At 53.3% G+C, this 9,995-nt stretch overlaps 1 protein-coding gene across 1 annotated transcript in view; it reads right to left on the bottom strand.

Annotated features, from left to right (window-relative positions):
* The window catches only part of DPP7 (dipeptidyl peptidase 7), a 25,594-nt gene extending 25,369 nt beyond the window's left edge, over positions 1 to 225 (bottom strand). The window contains exon 1 of the mRNA XM_009290655.2: positions 187 to 225. Within this exon, the coding sequence (XP_009288930.1) occupies positions 187 to 225 (39 nt within the window). The remainder of the gene's footprint in view (positions 1 to 186) is intronic.
* Between the last annotated feature and the right edge of the window lie 9,770 nt (positions 226 to 9,995).

The following is a 9,995-nucleotide window of genomic DNA, read 5'->3' as shown; positions in this document are numbered from 1 at the left end:
GCCGGGCGGCGACAGCAGCAGCGGCGGCGGGAAGAGGAGCAGGATCGGCAGCAGCGTTTCCATGGCAACCATCCAGCTCGCGCCTCCGCTCCGCGCCCACCGGACAGTCCCGCGTGGGAACCCCAGGCGGCTGGTCACATGATCCCAGAGCTTTCGGCATCACGTGGCGACCTCCCGCCCCCTCACGTGACCACGCGAGCGCCATGCCTGCCGAGGCACCGCCATGTTGCCTAAGGGGGCATTCCTTCGGGGCTGCTTTCCCCGCACAGCCCGGGGGTGCTGCTGGAGGGGCCCGAGGCAGGCGCGGCCGGGCCGGGCCGGGCGTCACCTCTTGGGCCCCGTGGAGGGTACAGGGGGTCGGGGCAGGACCCTCAGTGCAGGCCCAGGGATGCTGAGGCAGGGCAGGGTGGTGAGGGGCCTGGGGTGATGCCAGGTGATGGGGTGGCTGGCGGGGGTCTGCGTGCCCGCTCTGAGGAGTCAGGTGGTGCCTCACAGCTCCCCATCATGCTGCCCGCTATTGCAGGCAGCAGGTGTGCTGTCCATGCTCACTGGCCTTCACAGCTCTGGTCTCGGTGCCAGGAACCCAGCTTATGGCATGGGAATGAGGGGCGTGGAAGCCAGCGAGGCTTGGTGCTGGTGCTAGGCCACTGCACTGTCCCCGCAGGTCTGGGGGGAATTGCTGGGCAGGGGACAGGGTGTCTCCACCCTGGCATCGCTGCTGGCTTCTGCTCTTCAAACCTCCGCAGCATTTGCCTCCTGGTGCTGAATCGGTGCTGCCCTTTGCAAGGACAACTGGTGGCACCTCAGGTCCCCTCCATGATGTGTTTGCATGAGAAGGAAGAGCTGGGGAGGAGTGAAAGCCTAGCCCAGCCAGCGCACAGGGGCCGTGGCAGCTTGGCTCAGTACCCAGTGGAGGTGAGGGAAGTGGGAATGTAGTGCAGGAGGAGATCAGGGTGAGGATCCACAGTGGGGTTTTGTTGGCTCATGTCCACCTCTCTGGTGGGTGAGGGAGCAGCAAAGGAGAGGAGGTCTGGAGGATGCCCCTTACTCTCGGTAGGAGGATGTAAGTGTGTGACAAGAGCGGAGTGTGTCCCTGTGGTGGTGACACACTGGTGGCCTTGTGATTGGGCATACGGGGGAAAGAGGGAGATTACGCTGCTCTGAGAGCAAGTCAGGAGTAACATGAAATCATTTAATGGATGGTTTCTCTAGGTTTTTGGTTCCAGAGAGAGGCCTCGGCAGATACCCCAAAGGACATGCGTCCCTGGAGGAAAAGGGGAATGGAGAAAGTCATATTGCAATCTGGGCAGGGCTGGACCTGCTAGTATGGCTGTAAGTGAACTCAGCAGTACCTATGATCTAGCTTGATCTTGTTATGCCAAGTGCTGTATAAACATGCAAAAAAAGGCCTGGTTTTATCCCAAAGGGTTGGTACATTGTCAGCTTATTCAAAATGTTGCAGATACTTTACAAGATGTCTGCGAATGTCATAGAAGTTTATATTTTACAAAGGAAGGGTTTTAGCTTACTGAAGACCAAAGGAGCTGTTTCAGGAAGAAGATTTAAAGGATGTGGTTATGGGTGGGAAGCTGCAGAATCAGAATTTTCACGTCTACTATTACCATCTGCAACCACATAGTGGCAACCACAGCATGCGCGATCGGTCTGGTTCAGGCGGTCACAAGATAACAAAACCAGGTGGAAGGCGGATCTAGCCTGTCTCGGCATGATGAAAGAACAGCACCAGGCTCCAAGGATGAGTGAGTGGCTCTGGCCAGGGCTTCTCTAGGGCTGATTTTGTACTCAGGTTCCCACCTGAGGAGGTACAGAGATCCCACCTACTTCTTGTCTGAAACTTGCATAAGATTTATCCCTGATAGATTGGTCACTTGACTGAAAAAATGTTTTTTATTGTGTTAGGACTTTATTGCATTAGAACAGTATTATGCTTGCTTTATAAATTTAATGGAATGAAAATACTATGCTCAGAGGAGTTCTGAGCAGTATTTCAAGTATGTTATTTTTTAATTAATTTCCTGCACTCCCAGGTTTGTGCTTTCAGTAAAGTATCATTATAATTAAGACTTTGAAATCCCTTATTTTTTGGGGGCAGTTGTTTTTAAAACTGTTTCATCTTGATGCTGCTGAGCAGGTTTATTTCTGCAAAGGATGAGGCTCAGGCAACTTTCTTCCCACCTCCCCAGAGAGAAGGCGGCTGTAGGAGGCTCTTCTACTTCATAAACCACTGGATAGTCTTCAGACTTGTGTTAGTTTAAAACGTGAACTGATACAAAGAAAACTAAACACATTAGTAGGAAATTGTTTGCTTTTGCAGTGGAGAGGAAAGGCTGGAACTGGTCCTTGGAGCGGGTCCTATGTGGGCTCAGGGTGAAGGTTGTGCTGCACGCAGCAGGATTAAGATCTTATTTTTAGACTACTGCTTATCTAAATTCTGTCCCAAAGAGCTTTGCAGAGTTAGGCTACAAGTAATGGCTGTGAGGTGTGTAATCCGGGGCTTTAAGGGAAGAAGGAAGGATTTGTACTCGTTGCCAAGCTTTATGAAGAGGTTAGGGAAATCCATGAGGTGACATGGGCAAAGATATTCGTCCTGGGGTGAGGAAAAGGTTTTTCACCAAAGCCTTTTGTGTAAACCAATCCTAATAAAGTAATGCCTTTAAAAAGGCTCTTAATATCTTCAGAAATGAAAATACTTGCTGGTGGATGGGACAAAGAGCCAAAGGCTTTCCAAGATCTGAAAAGAGAAAGAAATCATCTGGTTTTGTCCCTCCCCTGTCAATAATATTAAACTCATCCAAAGATACTAAACTGAGAAGGCAAGTCCCTCTCTGGTGGTACTTTCAGACTGTCAGCCCTGGGCAGCTCCAGCTGGACAAGCTCCTTCCAATCTCCCTTGGTCAGATCCTTGGCCTCGGTGTGATAAAAGAGCAGGGAGTGCTTGGAGTGACCTCTGGACCCAAACAGTGCACTCCTGTATTTCAGGAGTATATATACAAATACAGCTGCATTTGTATTTTGTCTATTCATTTAAAATTATGTACATCTCTGGACCCAAACAGTGCACTCCTGTATTTCTAGACAGCTGCATTTGTATTTTGTTTATTCATTTAAAATTATGTACATCCTTCTTCTGTCTGCCCCAGGTTAACTGTTTCTAAGTTCCTGTTCTGTGAAAGTGGAGAGATTGGACACTTGTCCTGTCTGAATTGAGCAGCATGTCTTGTTCTAATAACCTGTGGCACTGCACTGCCTTTCCGTGGATCACTTTCTGTTGTCTCTGTCAGCTAAAGAACAGCTGGTGTAAAGGTCCCTTGGTCCTAGCTGGCAGGATGGAAATGGGACCTTCAAACGTATTGAAAATAGGAAGAGGAGTTAAGCATATAGTCAATTATAAACATCCTTGCATGTAGTAATTGTGTTACTTCAGTTTCCCTCTTTGGAGCAAGTAGGATCTATGTATCCTCATTTACAGAAATTCCCAGAGTGCCTTTAAGATCAAGCAATACCTATTACATGCTCAAAGGCATCCCCAGCAGGCCTGCATCGCTGCTCAGCTCGGGGGCAGCTCTGTGGGGCAGCAATGGAGGTGCGGGGGCAGCGGTGGGGTTTGGCTCCGTAGGCGGAAACTCAGCTCCCTGGTGAGCCACGGCTGAGGCTGAGGGCTGTCAGTGTTCACCCATGTAACTCCTGAGCTGTGGCCAAATGACAGTGCAGCCTCCCTGACTCCTCTGCCTGCTGTGGTGATTCCTGGCAGAGCTGCCTGGCTCCCCTTCCCTGTGCTCCTCTGGCTGCTTGCTCTGACAGCGTGGAACAGCATCAAGACTTAGAGCAGTCTTGCTGAGAGTGAGGATATGGTGTATTTGGACACTGCGTCCTCTCCCTTGCTTTCAGCTGACAGCCTGGGAGCATCCTCTGGGACAAAAAAAATGCAGCTGTATTTTGGAAGTGGTCCCTACACTTCAGCGTGTGGAGCAAGTGGAGAAAAATACAGAAGAAGGTGATCAAGGATTCAAAAAGGGGAGCATTGGACATTGGCCTACGTACTGCAGAGGCCAAAAAGGCAGCAGAGGTGGGAAGCTGGCCCTGTAACTGCAGCAAGGCCAAGGTTACCTGGCCGCTCGATCTTGTGTATGCCCAGGTTGGAGCTAGCACCCCGATCAGGTGCTCATCATGGTCCCTCCCAGGCATGGGTTTGTGCTGTTGGGTAAAGAGCAGGACCAGGGAACTGAGCCAGCTGAAAAATAGTTTCCCTTTCCTCTTGTTGAATTAATTTTCTGAGGGATTTGTCTTCAGGTGTGGCTCACAAGACAGTCGGTGCAGAGGCTGGTGCCAGCACAGGGTGGAGGGCAGGGGCAGCTGAAGCAGGGGGAAGGTGCGGCCATGCCTTTGAGCGGCAGCTGGATTTCTTCTGGATTGCAGAAACAGCGTAGCCCAGGAAAACGCTGTGGGGCATGTCTCTTCGCTTGCAGAGGATGTGATGTGGAAGGCTGCAGTGTCTGGCTGGGAGAAGGCTTCCCTGCAGAGGTTGCACTTAACCATAATCTTTTTTTGGCCTTGTGGTCATCAGAGGAAAGGTTTGACTTTGTCTTTTGCTGCTCCTATCCAGTAAAGCACTGGGTGGATGTTCCCGGGGCCGTGCTAGCTGCGGCTTTGAGCCAGAGCTCAGCACGGCAGGACTGGAGGTACAAAGAAGCCATGTCCCTGAGGAGTACAGCGAGCTGGGAGCGGCACGGTGCAGCACTGAGCATCGGATGCAGGAGGCATTGTGCGGTTTGTGCCAGCTGGGTGACCAAGTGCTAACGTCAATCCATGTGCAGGCTTGCCAAAGCAGAACGTGTGTGCACTATGCAAAGGGGTGTTACAGCACCAGCCTCCTGATAAGATTCTTCGGGAGGTCAGGTTTAGTGGCACCGTGACCTTCATGAGGCAGTTAACTGAGGAGTGATGTGGTTGTGCTGCTGCAGCAGCGTGAGCTGCTGCAGGAGAGCTGGGGGCTGGGCCTTGCAGAGCCTGGCCAGGGGTGAGGCTGGCTCCGTCAGCCACCTCTACCATCTGGACCAGCACCGTGCAGGGGTGGCAGGCTGTGGCTCTGGACACCACAGCCTCAGGAGATGCTGTGATCAGTGCTCTGGGATGCACGAAATTTGCCAGTGGCACTTGGTGGCAGGCTGCTGCCGGGATCCGTAGCTCCACACTGCAGGCAGGAGTGGGCACAAACTAGAAGGACCAGGACCACCTGGCTGCTGTGCAGCCTGGGAAAGGTGTCAGTGAGTGCTGGTGAGGGGCTCTGCCCCCCAGAAATTGCACTTTCACCATTGGCTTTTCTTAACTTGAGCAGTCTGTGCACTTCTGGCAGGTGTTCATTGCTCCAAATTTACTCTGCAAGCGATGCCTCCAAATCCAGTTGGGAGTGGGGCATGGTTGGGCTGTGTGTGACAGATTCAGTGCCATTTGGCTGTTGTGTTTTGCAGAAGGGCACAGTCCATCCCTGAGTAAGGTTCAGAGATGCCAAAAGCTAAGAGTGATTTTCGTAAGCCAGAGAATGGGAACTTGCCTGTGGGCAGGAGTGGGTGGGCTGGTGGTGACTGAGGGGCCGTCCCTGCCATGAGTGGCTCATTGTGCAGAGCAGTTGGTGAGCACCACGTTTTGCAGGCAGGAGAGGTGAGGCTGGGGGTCTCCCTGCACATGCTGCTCCTGCCAGAGTCCAGGCCACTCCCATTTCTGCACAGGGTGCAGCAGATCCCATGGCTTGGGAGCATGCCAAGGGAGAACAAGTCTGCCCCTGCTCAGGCTAGCAGGCAGGGATGTTAGCAGTCCTCAAGGATGTTCAAGGGCAAGGTCCTGGAGGCAGCTGCTAATGGATGCACGTGGCCAGCGCAGCTGTGCAGCAAGCTGGTGGGAGGGGTAGGCATCGGTGTGGGACGGGGCTCAGCAGCAACCTCAGGCTTGTTTAAAGGACCGAAGTAAGCCACAGTGCCTGTGGGGTGACACATCAACTAGATTTTTCCTCCTCTGGGGAATGAGAAGGGTTTGTGCACACGATTGCTCAAGCTATAAACTTCCCCCTTCTGGCAGGACCCAATTCTGTGGTGCTCTATTCAGTGTCGACAGTCTCCTGGTTGTTCCATGTTGGCAAGAGGAGCTGCAGCAGATAGTTTGGCAGATGTGGCAGTCCTTGTGCTGACTAGGGTCTCTCTTCCAGGGTTTCTTCCAGTTGGGTATGCTGCTATGCTGTTCTTGGTATCTAAGAAGATGCAAGCTCCTACCAGAGCCTCTCCCACTGCTGGACCTTGAGGCAGTTGCTCTGGGGTCTGGATTCTCAAATGTCTGCTAAAGGCTTCAGCACCTCCTGCACTGGGAGCACAAACAGGGTCTCCCCCATGTGCTGCCTGTTTTCACAAAAACAAGCACCTCTGAGGTCCTGACCCTTCTGTCAAATATGGCTGAAATGACAAGTGAGCCCCAAAATTGTCCAAGGCAGGACAAACAGGTAGAGGCAGTGTGATTGCACAAGTCTTTTCTAGAAGGAGCACAAAGGGAACAAATACCTTGCACTGCATTGAATGACCTACAGAGCGATGTCAGGCTGTGCTTTGGAGGACACGGTGTTTCCATGAGTTTGGGTCTGAAAAAGGCAGGTGCTTAGACACATCTCAAGTCTCTCTCTGTTCCTCTCTTTGTTGCCCTGGTCTGCAGGCCCAGCTGGGGGTCCCAGGGGTCCCTTACCCAGGGGCAAAGTGGCTCTCCCAAGATCACAGCATTTACTGAAACGCACCTGGGCCCCCATCCATCCTCAGCAGAGGGATTTTCCGTATGCTGGACCTTTTCTGCTAGGCTCTTTTGCACCTGCCAGAGGCTCCTCTTTAGGCTGACACTTTGGGACCAAATACTGGCTGTGGCTGTCACACCTTTGCTTCTGTCAGTGATCTTTCAACATCCACTTGCCGAGACCTCCAGCATTTGGGACAGGCAGCTGTCACCCCACAAGTTCCCAATGGGGTGGTATGGCTGCTGGCTGGCTTGGAAATGCCCAGAACCACTTGGTGTCCTGGGCTGGGCTTCAGATGAGAGGCTTAACTGGCTGCTCAGCTCCTCCAGGGACACCCTTTGACCTTCATTTAATTACTTTAGTGACAGCAAGCACACAGAAAAGAACATCTTTGACAACCTCCCAGGGTCCTTGATAATCCTAAAGTGATTGAAAGCAGGGGTGGAGGAAGGTGTTGCAAGCCTCCCTCAGAGCAGAGTTGCTGCCTGATTGTGCTGCTGCAGACATGCCGGAGCCCCTGCTCCTGCCAGCTGTGCCTGGGGGCCATGGGCATGCTGCCCTGGGGGGAGCTGGGGGCATCAGGGAGGCTGGGAGAGATGGTGGCATCGTTTAAGGTCTTGCCAGAAGAGAAAAGCACCTGGACAAGAGAAGGACATTCTTGCAAGAGGAAACGTAAGTGGCACTTACACCTGGGTCTTCTTGTGGTTTTCTGCAGAGTAATGCAGGTGCTTTTCAGCCATCAACACTGAAGTTTGTTGCTGGCACTGTATCTGCTTGAAAGCGGTGTTCCCAATGGGTTGCCTGTCTGGTGTTTGTTTGCCGTAATGATGTGGACACTGGGGCCACTGAACCATCCGTCTGGTGTTGATGGGGCTGCTTTGTGTGTTCAGCTGGATTGGGCCTGAGCACAGGGACAGCACCTCTCTGCTTTGACACCTGCTGATGATCACTCGATAGCTTGCAGCTTCCCTGCTAGCTGTAAGAGCAGACAGCTGCTGGTAGGGCTGCTCTGCGTGCTGCTTGTTGCAGGGAAAATGATCCGTGCTCACAGGTGAGGCAGGACAACATAACAGGGTGCTCTGTGGAGCGTAGCTGGTCATGAGCTTGGCCTCACACGGGTACGCAGCCTGTGAAGGGGTGTCTGTGTGCTGAGAAAAGCGAAAGGGGAGAAAGGAGCTGGGGTTCTCCTCTTACCTTAGCACTGAATATGTTGCTCTTGATGGACATTGTAGAAGGAGCAGGCAGGAGGGAGGGCAGGGGAAGCAGGATAGCTGACTGGGCAGCAAGCCAGGCCAGCTATACCTGAGGGACTGACCACCAAAGTAACTGGGGATGCATCCGCATCCTAACGTGAGGTTTCGGTCATGGGAACTTCACCCCGCAAATGGACTTGGCTAGCCGACCTGTTGGATTTGCTGAGATTGCTGACACATCTGCCCTGTGAATGGAGTTGATTTTAGTCCCTGTTATTCTCTTTCCCGGTTTCCCCTAAAGGAAATGGAGCCACGGAGCCGTGGGTACCCAGAGCACAGCCTGACCGACAGCCCTGGGGTGCCAGTCTGCCAATGAGCTCCTGATGCCACATGTGCAAATCTGCTTGTCCCCACTGCATTTGTGGTGTTGGTCATAAGGAAAGAGTGCCTGAAATGGTCACTGACTTGAGGGAGGAGTTTGTAGCCCAAAGTTGCAGCCTGACTTGTGAGTACACCTGGGCTGGGCAGCTCTGCAGGTCGCTGCTGCCCCGAATCTCAGTGCAGTAACTGCCCAGCCAGCTGCTCTCAGATCCTGTGCTGCAGTGGAAGGGCACTTCTGAAGATGGTTTCTCATTGTACAGCTGTGTCTTAGCAACCGTGTTTACAAGATAGCAGTAAATATTCTTAAAGTCAGGTATCTAGAAGCCGTTAAGAGCCTTAACAGCTAGTTATGTCTAAATGCTGTCTTTCTGTACTAGAAAGCAGCTTTGAAACTGCGTCTTGTGTTGTGATCTGCGGAACCTACGTTTCACATGGTGAACATGACCCCTGGACATCCCAGAGAGAAGGGATTTCTGTTGCTTCCCTTGCTGGCAGTTGTCATGTAGAAGTACAGGGGGCTTAAGACATCATGTCTGGGGCCCTGGGGAGATGTGGGCAAAACTTGTGGTCTGTAGCAGCTAGATGTTGCTCTCCACACGTCAGTGCCCTGTGCCAGCTCTGATGGAGCTACAGTGCTTCAGGGGAAGAGCGTCTGTGACACCCCTAAAATGAAGTTTCCTGCTGTATCCAACCAGCCATCTTTGCTCCACCTGATTTTGTTCTTATTGGAGGAAGCTACTCTGGCTGGTTAATTCCTCTGCAGAGGGGATTTAAGGATCATCACCCAGGAGAGCCTGTGTGGCTGCTCCAAGTGTTTCCCCTGCAGCCTGCGTCACTGCCTGGGAAAAATGCTGCTCCCGTTCTGTGTGCCTCCAGCTGCGGCAGCATGGGGCCGGAGAGGAGAGCAGGGGGCTAACTGCCCCTTCTTGCCTGTGCCTCTCCCTGGCCCCTACTGTTCAGTGGGGACAGGAGTGCTGTGGAGGGGACAGATGGCTGAGCATGTGCCTCAGTCAGACATTGCTGTCCTGGGAGGCCCGTCCTGCTCTGGAGCACACCAGAGTCACTAGTGCAGCACAAATGTTTCTGGCTGTGGCTACCCAGCCTCCCTTGTCACCAGCTGCATTCCTCAAGTCCCAGCTGCCTCCTGCTCCTGCATGACCCAGATTTTTGTTTGTATTGTCCTCATCAAATAACCGAAATGAGTCCTGGGTGTTCTCATAGTGGGGTTGCTGTGACCCGCAGGGCACCCTTGCCCCGTGTCACAGCAGCATTTGTATCAATGAAGAAACGTTGCGGTGCCCGTTGCACAAGTGAGGGGGGTCACCCTGCTCCTGTGCCATGGGTCCAGGGAGAGCTGGAGTGCATGGTGGTGGGTGCTGCGTGGCTGCCCTCAACGAGCACCCTCATCCTGGGGGTGAAGGGACGGGATGGCAGCTGGGAGAGGAGGCAGAGCTGGAGGAGAGGTGAGAAGACTTGGCCCACCGTCAGGGGCGGGAATAGAAAGTGCCTTTGCTGTGCTTCACGGGGAAGGTTGGGCGTGGGGAACGCCGCGGGGCAGCGGATGCGGAGCCGCACGCTGGACACGAGCGATGCCGATGCCGTGTGCTCGGCGGGGGGGGGGGGCGGGGGCCCGG

This window comes from Aptenodytes forsteri, unplaced genomic scaffold (assembly GCF_000699145.1).
Source record: "Aptenodytes forsteri isolate BGI_AS27 unplaced genomic scaffold, ASM69914v1 Scaffold494, whole genome shotgun sequence".
NCBI classification, from domain to species: Eukaryota; Metazoa; Chordata; class Aves; order Sphenisciformes; family Spheniscidae; genus Aptenodytes; species Aptenodytes forsteri.
This window is presented reverse-complemented; position numbering and strand designations above follow the sequence as displayed.